This window comes from Zalophus californianus, chromosome 8 (assembly GCF_009762305.2).
Source record: "Zalophus californianus isolate mZalCal1 chromosome 8, mZalCal1.pri.v2, whole genome shotgun sequence".
NCBI lineage: Eukaryota > Metazoa > Chordata > Mammalia > Carnivora > Otariidae > Zalophus > Zalophus californianus.
The window spans coordinates 11,905,605-11,923,512 of record NC_045602.1 but is presented as its reverse complement, the minus strand read 5'-3'; the positions used below and the strand labels follow the sequence as shown (position 1 = coordinate 11,923,512).

Below are 17,908 nucleotides of genomic sequence, written 5' to 3'. Positions count from 1 at the left end.
AGTAGCTAAGAATATATTATTTTTCATCTGCTTTATGTAACTCAATATGATACTGCTTAAAAATCACATTCATCTTATAGTTTTTAAAATACCTAATATGGTTGCCTTATGCCATTTAAAACCTAAATTTTTCTTCTCAGTAGGACCAAAAAAAAAAAAAAAAAAAAACACAACACAATGTCACCCAACAAACCAGTCTTTGGGTCAATAGCCACATTTGATTACTGGGATTTTTTTTTTTTTTTAAAGACTTAAGAGTTTCTTTTTTTTTTTTTTTAAAGATTTTATTTATTTGACAGAGAGAGCGAGAGAGGGAACATAAGCAGGGGGAGTGGGAGAGGGAGAAGCAGGCTTCCTGCCAAGCAGGGAGCCCGATGCAGGGCTTGATCCCAGGAACCCGGGATCATGACCTGAGCTGAAGGCAGATGCTTAATGACCGAGCCACCCAGGCACCCCGACTTCAGAGTTTCTATCTAACCCTTGATTTTGCCCTTCAGAGAAGACCTGGTTTCCGCCGAGGACCTGCTAGAGTGGCTGCGGCCCTTCTGTGCTGATGACACCCGACCCGTGAGACCCCGCATTCAGGTGCTGCAGATTTGGGGACAGTCCTTTAACCTGACGGAGGAGGATGGCAAGCTCCTTGTGTTCTTTAGAACGGAAGCCATTCTCAAAGCCACTTGGCCCCAGAGACAGGTAAGGGAGCATCCATCTGGCTATTGAATATTGTCCCTATTCAAAATCATTGCAGCTTATTTCTTGATTACTTTCAATGACGCTCCAGGGAATAATCAATTTGGTGATGCCAACTTTCCACTATGGCCCTCAGTCCAGCCGTTTAGAAGTTAAATATGTACAGCAGAGTTGGTTCGGGTTTTTCCAGCTGTTTGAAAATGCATATGCACTGGAGGTGATGTCTCTTTTCACCTCACATGTATGGATCATTTTTCTCTTCGTAGGCTATAGTCAGGATTCTTCACAGTATCAGTTAATTATCACAGCTCTCCCTGTCCCTGGAGAAAGGCGGATGGAAATGGAAACGCAGTGTGCAGTTTAGCTAATTCATTCTTTTCATACTCTGCCCAAGTAGGCAGGTGCCTCATCTCTCTTCTGTACCTAGATCAGTAGGGTAGCACACACACAAGATCTCAGTTTCTCCATCCCATCCTTCAAGACTCACTCCATCATCTCTCTGCAACCTTCCCTGACCATTTCAGACTTTGAATTCCTCACATTTGAGCTTTAATTGTGTATCAGGTATTATTATTGTTATTATTATCATCATCATTACTATTAAAGTCTTGTCTCCCTACTACTGTGGAAACTCAGAAGCCCTGGAGGATGTATTATTGTCTTTTGAATTCCCTTAAGTATGCTGTGCACATACTCTGAGCTTGGATACTTGTTGATTGAGTAAATGGGAATGCTGATTCCTAAATCAAAGAAATATGGTGGTCATTGAAGTTTGGCTCAAACTGTAAATTGATGCATCCTAAAAGACATAGGATGTAAGGATCAGTTATCTCAGTCAAGTGTGTTAGCCTGCAGGGTAGACTATACGCCAATAACATAAAACTTCCCACATAATCTACTCTGCAAGACAGTTTCCTGGAAGTCTGACTGCAACTCAATTTACCTTCTAATTTTAAAGCTTTGTTCTGTAATTAATATTTATGTCCTTATTACTACATTGAAAGAACAATGAATTTCTTTTTTTTAACAGTGAATCAGATATTAGCAATATCCTGAGACTCATCTCAGAACATCTTGATAATTATTATCTTATGTATTATTTCCCTATATGAGAGAAAGAGGTAAATACTACTATCTATTCTTCTGAGTTAGAGAATTTGAGATGCAGAAAAGATGGACTTATCAGAGATCCTCTAATCTTGCCAAATTGCTGAAATGGATTGTATTATGAAAGTCACTGGTATCTGAATAATACTCTTTCTGAAGCCCCTTGACCTTACCGACATATTTAGTTTCAACATTTTGCCTTGAATTACATTAAGAGATCACTAACAGTCTTTTTAAAGAGCAGTCTATGAACACAAATGCAATAGATGATGAAGTATAATTCCAGGTCTCTGGCATAGTCAACGTTAGAGTTATGCTGGTTTTAGTGACAGGAAGTTTCATGTAGCATCTCCGAGGTAAGCTCAGAATTAGGTTATGTTATGTTTGCCACATGGGATCGTGGATTGTGACTCATTCTGAAACAAATTAATGCTCCTGCTCTTAGGTGCTTTTCTGATAGAACCTCCAGTTTCCAAGTTCTCAACCTTGCTCAGTTTCTTCTTCCTCGATGCCTGGAGCCGGGTGGGACCATGGGGCTGGTTTCTCTGGTTGGAGCCTCGCTTCATGTTATGTCCGGTCTCTATACCAACAATATTACAAAACAATACGGAGACCAGGGAAAGGGGAAAACATCCATCTTCTCTGTCATGTTGAAACAGTAGAATAGACACTTTGATATTTGGGGCAAAATGCTTCAGAAATAACATGAGTATAACCACTATTTCTTCTCTTAAGCTTTCCTTCACTTTCCAATTAACCAAAGAACGAGTTCCAACATTTATAGGATTCCAGTGATTTCTGGTTATTTCTGAGATTTTAATTTCTTTATAGCGACACTTTTTCCAAAAACAGGATCTAAGATTCCTTTTCCATGTACTTTTCTGAACTGACTGGACTATTTCACTGAGCACGGTCTGGCTTCTCTCCTTCACTGTCTGTGTGTAGAACCTCATGTCACTGCATTTTCAGGCCCTTAGAAAACATCTCTCCCAGCATCTCTGACTCAAGTAAAATTCACCTTGTGCCCCCTTACTCTTTTTATGTTCTCCCCCTTTTCCTTTGTCGTTGTAGAAGAGCAGTTTCCCTGTTCTTAGAAGCTAACGAGCTGAGTTTCTTCAAGTATTTGGTAGCAGAAATACAGAAACTACCCTCATGGCTTAATTATGCTGTTCATCTATAGTTTTTTTCCCCAAATAAATGAAGTCAGTGAGTTTCTCCTCCTCCTTCCATTAAAATGAAGTATTTTGTGTCAGCCTGGCATTGCGATTCAAATCTGTTTTGGAGGGCAAGTGAATTTGGTCAGGAAACTCTGCCTATAACTATAGATAACTGTTCACTACATGGAAAATGAATGCAGAAAACTTGCCACGTCACAGTGGAAACAGCAGCAACTTTTAGAATGTTACAGAACTGTGTCCAGAGTTTATGTTGGAGGTCATCTCCATTATTGTTTTTACCTTTCACTAGAGCAGTAGAAAGATCAGGGCCTGGTGGACAAATCCTTTGTAAGCATAGGTCTTGGCCGCCCAACCTCCTCTGTTGCTTTATTGCCCTAGAGAGGATTCTGAAACTGAGCCTGGTCTACTTGGTGTGCAAAGTGGAACCTTGAACTGGAGGAGATAGAGCATGGTTTGCTCACTGTCATTTCTTCCACACACACTAAACTCTTCCTCATCTTTCTATCCCAGACACCTAGAAGACCCCAGAATGTTGGCTGCACGGGCTCACATTTTCTCTGTTCCTTATCCCTTTCTTCATTCTCAAAGGTAGTATTGAGGGTAGAGGCAGATTCTTACTGAGCAAAGACAAGAATAGGTAATGATATTGCAATGTTCAATTACCAGAAAATGTAGGACTGCTACTTATGCTGTGGCTGGTAATCCTCTTAGGCAGATTTTGCGTACATCAAAGAAGGACTTAATATTTAATTATCCTCGAGGTGCCCAGAGTAGTGGCCCCACAAATCAATGTGTTGCTGGGAAGCCAGCCAGCTCCTGCAAAATTAAACAGGGTCTGTGGAGCCTGCTACCTCACTGGTTCTCAGAGAGACAGCAATTTCTAGTTTTCTAATGATTAGTTAACAGAATTAAAAATTCAGAGGCCGTCATTTTTCAACTGCCTGAGAGGCCTTCCTTCCCATTCCACAAAAGTGCCCTGGCATGGAGGACAGGGGAGAAGGGAGGGAGAGAAAGTTTTTGGGAGTGGGAAGGGATGAATGTATGGTGTTCATTCCCTTGGTACAATTTATCTGAGTTTTCAGGTTTTGTAATTTTCTAGTTAACTGGTGCATGAAAAATATGGGCCGAAATACCGATGTTTCCTCAAAAAATTCCATACCCCTTCACCTTATAGTTTTTTCTGTTTTTGTATAAAAAGGGACATGTGGCTTAGAGTTGCACTCTTTAAATTTCAATCTGTCTGGATTTGTGGTTCTACGTGATCACCAGAAAAAATTAGTTTAAGAAAACTTAACTATTATTTTTAAGTAGGCTCCATGCCCAACATGGAGTCCAGTGCAGGAAGGCTTGAACTCGTGGCCCTGGCATCAAGATCTGAGCTGAGATCAGGAGTTGGACTCTTAACCGACTGGGCCATAGACACCCCAGTTTAAGAAAACTTGTGATCTTATTACAAATTCCTGCATTTTGCCTACTTTGAAACACGCAAGGACATATTGACTCTTCTGGTCAGAGGCCAGTTTGGCTTCATTTGCCGAAACATTAACAAAATACACACTTCTTTATCAGAGCTCAGAAAATGAACAGTAGGATCGGTTCAGTATGCAAAGCTAGATTTAGTTTCTTACAAAGAATTTTCTGTTACCTTAAATGTCTTCAAAGCTAAGACTCACTGCCATAAATGATCTGCTTAATCAAGCATAGGATAATATTTGATGTTAAAAATATATGTGCCTACACACATATATCCCACACATGTAAATTACCCATACATATAATATATCTTTGATAGCTGTGTGGAAACCGTTTCCTGGAACCAGAGGAGACTTTGGAAAGCCTGCCAGTTCCATAGCCACATTTTATAGAAAAGGACACGATGTCCCGAAAGAAGAAGTTACTTCCTCTGATTTTAGCTTAAATGTCACCATTTCTAAAATGACTGCATCCTAAAGTAGGTCCCTAGTCACAATCTATATCATAACCTCTTTAATTTTCTTGTAACCATCACTATCTGCTAAATTCTCCCTGCCTGTCCTTCTTTCTGTCTGTTATATGATGTCTTTCTTCTTCCATCTGAATATAAATAACAGAACAGGGATCTTACGGACACTCTCAGTAAATAGTTGTTGACTAAATGAATATTAAATTTTTAAAAAACTTATCTAAGGTCACCTTTCAGATGGCAAGGCCAGGACCCCTGAGTTTCAATTTGCTGTTCTTGCCACGAGTGGGGAAGGATTAGACCACACTGCTTCCTCCTTATATGTAAGCAAAAATGATTTGTTTGGAATAATGAAAAGGTTTCCTTGCAGAGTGGACTGGTGCTTTTAGCTTGATACTGTTCTGTACTAATTTGCTGTACTTTGCTGACAGTGATTTCTGACCAGCCAGTTGGTTCTCAAATGGAAGCAAATGAGTCACAAACATGTTTGTCCGGACATAAGCAAGAGGTCAGAAATGTTCTAATAGATCTCAATGTGTCTTTTCTCCTAAAATATATTAAAGTTGAGAGAGCATGTGTGTTACTGGGGTCTGCAAATATTTGGAAACCTTGGAAGGCCCCTCTTAATGAATAAGGGTTTTTTTCCTTTAAAGATATTCCCTCTTGTCATGGGGTATCATCGGGGGAAGAGGGGACTGTGGATTGTGTATGAAGTGCGCATTACCACATGTAACCTTGCTAAGTTGTTACCATTCTCTGGTTAAGAGGTCACATAACCTGTTAAGGTCACCCAGCTTATGAATGATAGTCCTGGAGTTCAAACCCAGTGTTGTCTGGTCTCAAAGCCTGTGTTCTTGGCCCTATACCACACTTCTTCCAATCTGCCAGGGAAAGATATCCAGCACTAACGTTTGGGTAGCATTGGACTGCATAAAGCATGCTCTGCTCACCTTCTCTTTCTGCTGTGACTTTGCCTGGATTGAATGTGACTGGGCATGAAGAATGAGGAGCTTGATTCAGAAAACAGAAAGCGTTGCCTCATCTCTTAGCATTTTTCACTGTCTCAGTAGAGAGCACTGTGTATGTTCACTGCTGCTCAATCAGAACATTCTGAAAAATGCCATGCCAGTTAACTGTTGTATGTGAACTGTTCATTGAAGATTCTTCAGGCGCGGATTATGCACCATTCACTGTGCTATACGAGGAGACCAGGCAATTAGCAGTAAAGCGTTTGGGCTCTTCACACAGAGCTGCATTCAGATCCCAGTGTTACCACTTGTTGGCTCCTCGACCTTGGAGACATCACGAACCCTCTCACAATGGGATAATGCATGTAAATCTCTAACTCCAGCCCAGATTAATGGGCCCTGTTGGTGTGGGGACTCCGATCCAGTGGAGCTTGTAGATACAGAAGCGAAGAAGCAAATTTCCTGAAGACTGTAGATGCTACAGTAGATGTCTGCATGTAGCCATCATGTGTGGAGGCAGTGAGGAAAGCCTGCTCCGAGGAGGCGAGTCTTAAACTGAGTTCAGCACAGCTGGATGTACGGAGTGAAGGCAAGAGATAAAATTGGAAAGAGGCCAGCCAGACTACTTCCAAGGTCCCGCACAGGTTTCACCTTGACAGTGCTAAGCCCCCCTGGAAAAGGGATGCCCAAGAAACAACGTGATCAGATACGTGTTTAGGAGAAGCCCTCTGACCTCTGCGTGAACAGTGGGCTGGAGGGGTTCCGGTCAGTGGCAGTGGTCAAGTGGCCTGAATTTGGCCTTGAACTTGGTACCAGCTGTGAAGATAGAGGGGGGTAAAGAAAGCTGAAGGGGTTACCACCAGGGGCCTGGGGAACTGCTTAGACATGGGGGGACAAGAAACATGTTTGGGGTCCCTCTGATGTTTACCTAGGTTGCCTGAGGACGAAATGGCACTAGGAAAGAGCAGAGGACAAACTGGTTTTGTGGAGAAAGACACTAAGTTCAGGGCTGTGTTTTACATCTAAACAACACTTTTGGGGGGCGGGGGCTGTGTGGTAAGATAGGCTCTGCTTACCCCCCTTCACTGGGCAGACTTTCTTCATAGCCTTATATATGTCCTAGGTCACAGTGACCTCTTCCTAGGCCGCACACTTGGCTTTAGTATATGTCCCTGGATGGGGCTGCTTCCTCCACCCAGGGCCCTCCTCCCGGGGTCAGGCCAGCTCAGGACCCACCTGGGCTCTGTTCGTAGCGGAAGAATCACATCCAGGGCCTCGCGCCCCAGAGGCGTGAGAACCTCAGCGGCCGCCCTAGTTGTGCTCCTCACCTCTCCTATGGCAGTGCTGTCTCATCGTTCCTTCTGAGGGTTAGAGACAACTTTCAGGCAGCAGGAGAAGAGGCAGGCAGCGTCTGAGCATTTGGATGTTGGAGAGTGGGGAGGCTGTGAGGTAGCTGGGGGTGACTTCTCTGTTTTATCCTTTAACTTTTTGTTTGGAAAGAATTTCAGATTTACCCCCAAAATCGCATAAATCATAGAGGCAGTGTAACAGCTTATCAACTCCTATGGAAGGTAGGAATGTGGTGATTAATATTACCACAGAGGATAATCCTCTACGTGGTGGTAATTGTTTCCTATTCATGAAGTATGTTTATGTGCATTAATATCTATTTCATATTCACGAACACCTGAAGGTAAAATAAGCCACGTTGTCGGTGCCTCTGGGAAGATGCGGATTTCAGGAGGAAGGCTCAGTTTAGGGTAGCCGTGTTCACGCTCCGCGGCCACAGAGAAATTTCTGGTTAAAGCTGTTTCCATTGGAGGAGAGGTGACTCGGTCCACTTTTTCAAGGACAGCAACTCTCTGTCTGATAAGGAGGCTGCAGCTACTTAAAAAATTGACTTACAGCAAGAGCTAAAGTCACCGAATTCAGTGAGGACAGAAGCATCGCTTTCAGAGACAAAAGGGAAAGAGATATCTTTATGTTTGAGTCACATTTGAATTTTGCCCTTTAAAATCCTATGATGTTTAGTTAGAGGTGTCTGCGTGGACTCGTCACTAATTGTAGGGTGCCTGTAGACTATTGGACCTTTTCACCCCCCCACCCCCCCCCACCCCCGCTCACTGGGAAGGAGACAGAGACATATATTACTTTTTCTTCCACTGGAGAAAAGGGTAGAATCAAACAAAACTTAGAAGAAAAACTCATGAGAAATGACTGATTATTTTCACTCATCTCTAGAAGGCATGCAATGGAGCCATTCCAAATCCTGTATTGTACAAATAAGACTTTAACAAGAGATGTACATTAACCCATGACTCCATTATCCTAAAACAGCCACATTACTCTTTTTTTAATTAACTTATTTTTTTAAAGATTTTATTTAGATATATAGAGAGAGAGACACAGTGAGAGAGGGAACACAAGTAGGGGGAGTGGGAGAGGGAGAAGCAGGCTTCCCGCGGAGCAGGGAGCCCGATGCGGGGCTCAATCCCAGGACCCCGGGATCATGACCTGAGCCAAAGGCAGACGCTTAATGGCTGAGCCACCCAGGGGCCCCACAGCCACATTACTTTGTATTCTTTTTCTGTCCTGTCTAATCTATAGAGCTAATTTTTTTTTAATTTTATTATGTTAATCACCATATATTACATCATTAGTTTTTGATGTAGTTTTCCACGATTCATTTTCTGCGTATAACACCGAGTGCTGCATGCAGTACGTACCCTCTTTAATACCCATCACCAGGCTAACCCATCCCCCCACCCCCTCCCCTCTAGAACCCTCAGTTTGTTTCTCAGAGTCCATAGTCTCTCATGGTTCGTCTCCCCCTCCGATTTCCCCCCCTTCATTTTTCCCTTCCTGCTATCTTCTTCTTCTTCTTCTTCTTCTTCTTTCTTCTTTCTTCTTTCTTCTTTCTTCTTTCTTCTTTCTTCTTTCTTCTTTCTTCTTTCTTCTTTCTTCCTTCTTCCTTCTTCCTTCTTCCTTCTTCTTCCTTCCTTCTTCCTTCTTCCTTCTTCTTCTTCTTCTTCTTCTTTCTTCTTCTTCCTTTCTTCTTCTTCTTTTCTCTTTCTTTTTAACATACAGTGTATTATTTGTTTCAGAGGTACAGGTCTGTTGAATCAGTCTTACACAATTCACAGCGCTCACCATAGCACATACCCTCCCCAATGTATAGAGCTAATTCTTTTTTTTTTTTTTAATTTTTTTATTGTTATGTTAATCACCATATATTACATCATTAGTTTTTGGTGCAATGTTCCATGATTCATTGTTTGTTCATAACACCCAGTGCTCCATGCTGAACGTGCCCTCCTCAATACCCATCACCAGGCTAACCCATCCCCCCACCCCCCTCCCCTGTAGAACCCTCAGTTTGTTTCTCAGAGTCCATCGTCTCTCATGGTTCGTCTCCCCCTCTGACATACTCCCCTTTTCTTCCTCTCCTGTTATCTTCTTCTTTTTCTTTTTTCTTAAAATATGTTGCATTATTTGTTTCAGATCTGTGATTCAACAGTCTTACACAATTCACAGCGAACCGCTAGAGCTAATTCTTATTAGAAGAAATCACAGCACACATCCAGCTCTGGTTTTTTATATGTAGCTGTAATGTAAATAATACCTGTCATTTATTATGTCCTACCATCTGCCAGTCACTTTACTAGCTATCTTAATTACATTATCTTATTTAATAATCACAACTATCATATAATATGCATTATCTTCATCTTACAGAAGAGGCAGTTAGGCCTCAGAAAGGTCCAGTAATGTCTCCAAAGCATAAAGTCTTTCCATGTTACTTTGACTTTATCAGCACTATTTTGAAAGCTGCATGTTTAATCAAATTGCCCTTTATCATTATTTTACAGTCTCCTTAGTGAGGTATGTTGAAGCATTTGCTAGCCACCTACAGTTTGTTTTTCCTCGATGCTAAACTATGTTCTATGGTCATTTCGTCTTGTAGCTGTTGAGGCACATAGTTCAGTTCTCCGTACTCCTCACACTTGCCTTGAAGCGTATTTAGATGCCGGCAGTACATATTTTAATAAGAACTGTGCTACTTTCTGGAAAAGAGAAAATCTGATTCTTTCCTAGGTCTGCATTCAGGTTCATTCTGCACATTGTTTTCAGATAATTTTAGGGAATTTAAATGCCATGATATTAATATCGATCTGTTTCTCCTGCAACTTCTGTAGGCCTCTGAGACCTATTGCTTTCACTTTTATTGACTCAGAACAACACTTCCCTCTTTAATTTTTTTGCAGATAATTTGTCAGATTTATAACATTGTGATTTTCTTCAACTCAAGATTGATTTTTGTAGCCATGAATGAGTAGCATTACTAGTTGTGATATGAAAATATATTGGGCCAAAACCCATGTCCTTTCTCTTTGAAGAAGTTTATTTAGCCAGTCTTTAAGACGAGGACTGTTTGTGACAGATTCTTTTAGTTTTCCTTACCTGAGAATGTTTTCATTTCCCCTTTTTATCCTAAAGGATAGTTTTACTGTATATAGAATTTATAGTTGACAGTTCTTTTAACACTTGAAAAATATTGTGCTACTTTTTTCTGGCCTCTGTGGTTTCAGATAAGCAATGCCCTGTTACTAAAATCATTGTTCTCTCTATAGGGAATGTATTGTTCTCTTTCTGGCCTCTTTCAAGATTTTTTTTTTCTTTGTCTTTAGTTTTCAAGAGTTTAATTATGATGTGTCTGGGCATAGATTTCTTTGTGTTTACCCTGTTTGGGGTTAGCTCAGCTTCTTGAATCTGTAGATTAATATCTTCCACCAAATTTGGGAAGCTTTAAAATGTTATTTCTTAAAACACTCTTTAAACTCTACCTTCTTTCTCCCTTCCTTCTGGAGCTTGATGAGAGATGACCTTATCTGGACTGTCTTGTATTTTTTGGTCAGGAGTCAGAAAATACTGAGTCTAAGTATCCTCCTTGCATTGGGTGAGGGGATACCAGACCGTGCACGTGTTGTGCCTCCAGGCCTGGGGTCCCAAGCTAGTTAGCTTTTTTCTTCCCCCTACCTTTAGGAGTTTGTTGGTTGTCTCTTTCGTTATTTCCAAAGTTTATAGTTGTACTTAGCAGGGAGGAGTAGGGAAAAATAGGGTCAGAACCATTTTGTTCAGGCTGGAAGTCCTTTGCATATGTTTGTTTTTTCTTCATGCAGAAATTCATTTTGAGTTTTGGTTACCTGAAATTATTTTTAAAACCTTATGGGATATGAAGAACAGGATAAGTTTATATTATCTTGGTGAATTTAGATAAATTTAGATATTTTAATATGTAGACACAAATCCTAGATTAGCACCTGTATATCAAAGTATGTAATGATTACCAGCGAAGCATATTCTTTCTCAAGTGTTAAAAAAAACACCTATTCAAGTCCATCTTCAGGCCCATTTTCTTCTCCCATGTGAGGTAAGGCTTTTGCAGCTACAGTGGTAGAGAATTTAAAATTACCTTCCTAAGAGCTGAACAACTTAAACACTTGAAACCCTTTATGATGTGAGGGGGAACATACAAGTGTGCCTACCCAAAATGGGTAATTGTGTAAATTGCTATATTTTTCACATTTCTATTTTAAATCTGAGGTCAGTGCTCTGAAAAGTAAGTTACTAATAATTGAAGTGGTTAATGAATTTTCAGAAGAAGATGTTTCCCAACAAAAACATACTTTTAAAAAGTCTATGTACACATGAAGAAGGTGTTATACAGGGAAACTCCTTGCCAAACACATTTTAAAAATGGAAACTATTACTGGCACACTAATATAAAAACATATAAAGGTTTAATTGATAATTTTTTTAAAGATCTTTCTCTCCCTTAGGATACACTTCATGTCCTGAAAATTGACAAGCTGTTAGTTTTTGAAAAGAAAGAAATCCAAAGGTTGCTGAAAACAAGAATCACTCTTTTCTAATCTCTTCCACTTCATGGTAGGCGTTGAGTAACCCATGTAGACTCTATATTCCATGTAAAGGAGAAACTACTTGTTATTCATTATGCAGGAGTTAATTATAGCAAGTGGAGTATTGACGCTGCTCACAACATCACAGACCTACCATTCAGTTGTTTTTAAATATTTTCAAAACACAAAACCTTTTCTTCAAATAAACTGTAAAAATTTGGATTTTAACTCAGAAAAGAGCAGCCATTTACCAACCCATTTTTCCCCATTGCTGACCATCAGGCACCTCCTCAGAATTTCTGAGACTGGGGATTCTTGGAGCCCATTTATCAGATGAAGGAAATGAGACTCAGAGCAGGGCTGTGCTGAAATTACACAGCTACCCACAAGGCATTATTGGTTGAGACATAATGTCAATAAATAGGCCCCCCCGGGGTCTCTTTTAGTGATTTCCTTCTAGTGGCATCTTCCTTATAAGCCTCACGTCTATCTCCAATAACAAAAGAGCCAAAAAGTTATGGCCACTCCATGGATAATTAATATCACCATTCTATGCTAAAATATTTTATAAATGATGGAATATCTTCATTTATTCATTTGTCCATCAGTTCAAACACTCAGTAAGTACTGTGCATCTGCTGTCTATCAGGTATTATTTTAAGGAGCAGGGATAAACCAGTGAACAAATGAATGTCTCTGTTTTCAAGGAGCTTCCATTGTTATGGAAGGAGAAAGGCAATAAGCAAAAGCATATGTAATACATCACATATTTGTACATGCTAAGAAGGAAAATAAAACAAGGTGAGAGAGACAGAAGGTGGAGGGGAATGCAACCTGAGGTGGGCTGTTACACAGCACATTCTCTGATGAGGTGACATTTGAGAAATTTGAAGGAAATAAGCGAATGAGCCCTACAGATGTCTGCAGAGAGAATGTGCCAGGCAGAGAAAACAGATCAGAGTTCGCGAGGTAGAAGCATGCGTGATGGACGTGGGGCGCCTGAGCCTGGAACGGGTTGAAGGTGGGAGGTCGGGTAAAACAGGTGGATGTCTTGAGTTTGAGATTTTTTGTTTTAAATATTTCTTTATAAATAGGCAAGGAAATATTGCCAAACTCCCAGTTAGACCACCCATTTAAATAATTCAGAGCTTGTCTAGCTTATTGAGTCCTCTAGTTTCAGAACATCCTGATCTGATTATAATTACGTATCGGCTCTGCCACTTGCTAGCCACATTACCAGGACAGATAAGGCTGTTTTCCTCATCTGTAAAGGGAGGTAATAACACCTGTGCTGTCCTCCACCCAAAACGGTTGTAAGGGTGAATGAACTCTTCCTGGATTCTGAAATTATTTCAAGAACTATAAAATGTGGGGCGCCTGGGTGGCTCAGTCTTAAGTGTCTGCCTTTGGCTCAAGGCATGATCCCAGGGTCCTGGGATCAAGCCCTGCATTGGGCTCCCTGCTCAGCAGGGAGCCTGCTTCTCCCTCTTCCTTTCCCTCTCCCCGTGTTTGTGTTCCCTCTCTCTCTGTGTCTCTCTCTGTCAAATAAATAAAATCTTAGAAAAAAAAAAGAACTATAAAATGCTCTGGAGTTATTAGTCCATGGAAGAATGATGTGGGGCTTTCAGGCAGGTTTTGAAGGATCTGTTGGGTCATCGTGTGAGCAGGACTTGCTAATTACCAGTCATTTCATAGTACGTATCAACTGCTGTGGAAATGCAGAATTCGTGCTATAACTTTTTCAGGTGGCTACTTGGGATTAGAGCCCAAATGCCCAAAATTAAATGCTTTGGAAACATGCATTTGTACAGACAGTTTAACAAATGTCTAGATAACCATCCGTTCTCATTATCCTTTGAAGGTATCTGTCATCATCTGAGTCTTAGGTACCCAAATGTAGAGAATCTGTTTTAAGAAAGGCTAGGGAACAGGAAAACCAGCTGTTGATTTACTTTTATATTTAAAACTGCTTTCTAATTTAACACAGCAAACACTGTCATCCACAGATATGTAGGAGATATGATTTGTTTCAGGACTGCCTCGATGTAAAGGATGTATCATTCAGTTACACAATGAGAGGACAAATTCGTGTTCTTTACTTGATCAGAACTACTTCTGTGGTAGAAATGGATATGGGATGCTTTATTTTGATATGCAACGAAAATCCTCTGACAGGTGCACTTTAAAAAAAATTTTTTTTTATTCTGTTAATCACCATACATTACATCATTAGTTTTTGAAGTAGTGTTCCATGATTCATTGTTTGTGCATAACACCCAGTGCTCCACGCAGACGTGCCCTCTTCAATACCCATCACCAGGCTAACCCATCCCCGACCTCCCCTCTACAACCCTCAGTTTGTTTTTCAGAGTCCATCGTCTCTCATGGTTCGTCTCCCCCTCTGATTTACTCCCCTTCATTCTTCTCCTCCTCCTAGCTTCTTCTTCTTCTTTTTCTTAACATATATTGCATTATTTGTTTCAGAGGTACAGATCTGTGATTCAACAGTCTTGCACAATTCACAGCACTCACCATAGCACATACCCTCCCCAATGTCTATCACCCAGCCACCCCATACCTCCCACCCCCCACCACTCCAGCAACCCTCAGTTTGTTTCCTGAGATTAAGAATTCCTCATATCAGTGAGGTCATATGACCCTGTCTTTCTCTGATTGACTTATTTCACTCAGCATAACACCCTCCAGTTCCATCCACGTCGTTGCAAATGGCAAGATCTCATTCCTTTTGATGGCTGCATAATATTCCAGTCTGTATATATACCACTTCTTCTTTATCCATTCATCTGTCGATGGACATCTTCGCTCTTTCCACAGTTTGGCTATAGTGGACATTGCTGCTATAAACATTGGGGTGCACGTACCCCTTCGGATCCCTACATTTGTATCTTTGGGGTAAATACCCAGTAGTGCAATTGCTGGATCGTATCGTAGCTCTATCTTCAACTGTTTGAGGAACCTCCATACTGTTTTCCAGAGTGGTTGCACCAGCTTGCATTCCCACCATCAGTGTAGGAGGGTTCCCCTTTCTCCGCATTCCCGCCAACATCTGTCGTTTCCTGACGTGTTAATTTTAGGCATTCTGACTGGTGTGAGGTGGTATCTCATTGAGGTTTTGATTTGGATTTCCCTGATGCCGAGCAATATTGAGCACTTTTTCATGTGTCTCTTGGCCATTTGGATGTCTTCTTTGGCAAAATGTCTGTTCATGTCTTCTGCCCATTTCTTTTTTTTTTTTTAAGATTTATTTATTTATTTATTTGAGAGAGAAAATGAGATAGAGAGAGAGAACATGAGAAGGGGGAGGGTCAGAGGGAGAAGAGGACTCCCTGCTGAACAGGGAGCCTGATGCGGGACTCAATCGGGCGCCTGGGTGGCTCGGTTGGTTGAGTGGCTGCTTTATGCCCATTTCTTGATTGGATTATTTGTTCTTTGGGTGTTGAGTTTGATAAGTTCTTTATCGATTTTGGATACTAGCCCTTTATCTGATATGTCATTTGCAAATATTTTCTTCCATTCTGTCAGTTGTTTTTTGGTTTTGTGGACTGTTTCTTTTGCTGTGCAAAAGCTTTTTATCTTGATGAAATCCCAATAGTTCATTTTTGCCCTGGCTTCCCTTGCCTTTGGCGATGTTTCTAGGAAGAAGTTGCTGCGGCTGAGGTCGAAGAGGTTGCTGCCTGTGTTCTCCTTTAGGATTTTGATGGACTCCTGTCTCACGTTTAGGTCTTTCAACCATTTGGAGTCTGTTTTTGTGTGTGGTGTAAGGAAATGGTCCAGTTTCATTCTTCTGCATGTGGCTGTCCAATTTTCCCAACACCATTTGTTGAAGAGACTGTCTTTTTTCCATTGGACATTCTTTCCTGCTTTCTCAAAGATGAGTTGACCATAGAGTTGAGGGTCCATTTCTGGGCTCTCGATTCTGTTCCATTGATCTATGTGTCTGTTTTTGTGCCAGTACCATACTGTCTTGATGATGACAGCTTTGTAATAGAGCTGGAAGTCCGGAATTGTGATGGCGCCAGCTTTGCTTTTCTTTTTCAATATTTCTCTGGCTATCGGGGTCTCTTCTGGTTCCATACAAATTTTAGGATTATTTGTTCCATTTCTTTGAAAAAAGTGGCTGGTATTTTGATGGGGATTGCATTGAATGTGTAGATTGCTCTAGGTTGCATTGACATCTTCACAGTGTTTGATCTTCCAATCCATGAGCATGGAACATTTTTCCATTTCTTTGTGTCTTCTTCAATTTCTTTCATGAGTATTTTATAGTTTTCTGAGTACAGATCCTTTGCCTCTTTGGTTAGATTTATTCCTAGGTATTTTATGGTTTGGGGTGCAATTGTAAATTGGATCGACTCCTTAATTTCCTTCTCTTCTGTCTTATTGTTGGTGTATAGGAATGCCACTGATTTCTGTGCATTGATTTTATATCCTGCCACTTTACTGAATTCCTGTATGAGTTCTGGCAGTTTTGGGGTGGAGTCTTTCGGGTTTTCCACATACACTATCATATCATCTGTAAAGAGTGAATGTTTGACTTCCTCTTTGCCGATTTGGATGCCTTTGATTTCTTTTTGTTGTCTGATTGCTGTGGCTGGGACTTCTAATACTATGTGAATAGCAGTGGTGATAGTGGACATCCCTGCCGTGTTCCTGACTTTAGGGGGAAAGCTCTCAGCTTTTCCCCATTGAGAATGATATTTGCTGTAGGTTTTTCATAGATGGCTTTTATGATATTGAGGTATATACACTCTATCCCTATACTCTGAAGAGTTTTGATCAAGAAAGGATGCTGTACTTTGTCAAATGCTTTTTCTGCATCTACTGAGAGGATCCTATGACTCTTGTTCTTTCTTTTGTTAATGTATTGTATCACGTTGATTGATTTGCGGATGTTGAACCAACCTTGCAGCCCAGGGATAAATCCCACTTGGTCATGGTGAATAATCCTTTTAATGTACTGTTGGATCCTATTGGCTAGTATTTTTGAGAGAATTTTTGCATCCATGTTCATCAAGGATATTGGTCTGTAATTCTCCTTTTTGGTGGGATCTTTATCTGGTTTCGGGATCAAGGTAATGGTGGCCTCATAAAACAAGTTTGGAAGTTTTCCTTCCATTTCTATTTTTGGGAACAGTTTCAGGAGAATAGGTATTAATTCTTCTTTAAATGTTTGGTAGAATGCCCCTGGGAAGCCATCTGGCCCTGGGCTTTTGTGTGTTGGGAGATTTTTGATGACTGCTTCCATTTCCTTAGTGGTTATAGGTCTGTTCAGGTTTTCTATTTCTTCCTGGTTCAATTGTGGTAGTTGATACATCTCTAGGAATGCACCCATTTCTTCCAGGTTCTCTAATTTGCTGGCAGAGAGTTGCTCATAATATGTTCTTATAATTGTTTGTATTTCTTTGGTGTTGGTTGTGATCTCTCCTCTTTCATTCATGATTTTGTTGATTTGTATCATTTCTCTTTTCTTTTTGATAAGTCTGGCCAGGGGTTTATCCATCTTGTTAATTCTTTCAAAGAACCCGCTCCTAGTTTCGTTGATGTGTTCTACTGTTCTTTTGGTTTCTATTTCATTGATTTCTGCTCTGATCTTTATTATTTCTCTTCTCCTGCTGGGTTTAGGCTTTATTTGCTGTTCTTTCTCCAGCTCCTTTAGGTGTAGGGTTAGGTTGTGTATTTGAGACCTTTCTTGTTTCTTGAGAAAGGCTTGTATTGCTATGTGCTTTCCTTTCAGGACTGCCTTTGCTGTATCCCAAAGATTTTGAACAGTTGTGTTTTCATTTTCATTGGTTTCCATGAATTTTTTTAATTCTTCTTTAATTTCCTGGTTGACCCATTCATTCTTTAGTAGGATGCTCTTTAGCCTCCATGTATTTGAGTTCTTTCCGACTTTCCTCTTGTGACTGAGTTCTTGTTTCAAAGCACTGTGGTCTGAAAATATGCATGAATATTCCCAGTCTTTTGGTACCAGTTGAGTCCTGATTCGTGACCTAGGATGTGATCAATTCTGGAGAATGTTCCATGGGCACTAGAGAAGAATGTGTATTCCGTTGCTTTGGGATGGAATGTTCTGAATATGTC

The 17,908-nt window shown here is 40.6% G+C and overlaps 1 protein-coding gene across 5 annotated transcripts in view; it reads left to right on the top strand.

Moving 5' to 3' along the window:
• Positions 1-17,908, top strand: part of NBAS (NBAS subunit of NRZ tethering complex) — a 353,391-nt gene that overhangs the window by 310,871 nt on the left and 24,612 nt on the right. For all 5 annotated transcript variants that reach the window (XM_027621826.2, XM_027621829.2, XM_027621828.2 and 2 more), the window contains one exon: positions 498-693. In XM_027621826.2, the coding sequence (XP_027477627.2) occupies positions 498-693 (196 nt within the window). The remainder of the gene's footprint in view (positions 1-497; positions 694-17,908) is intronic.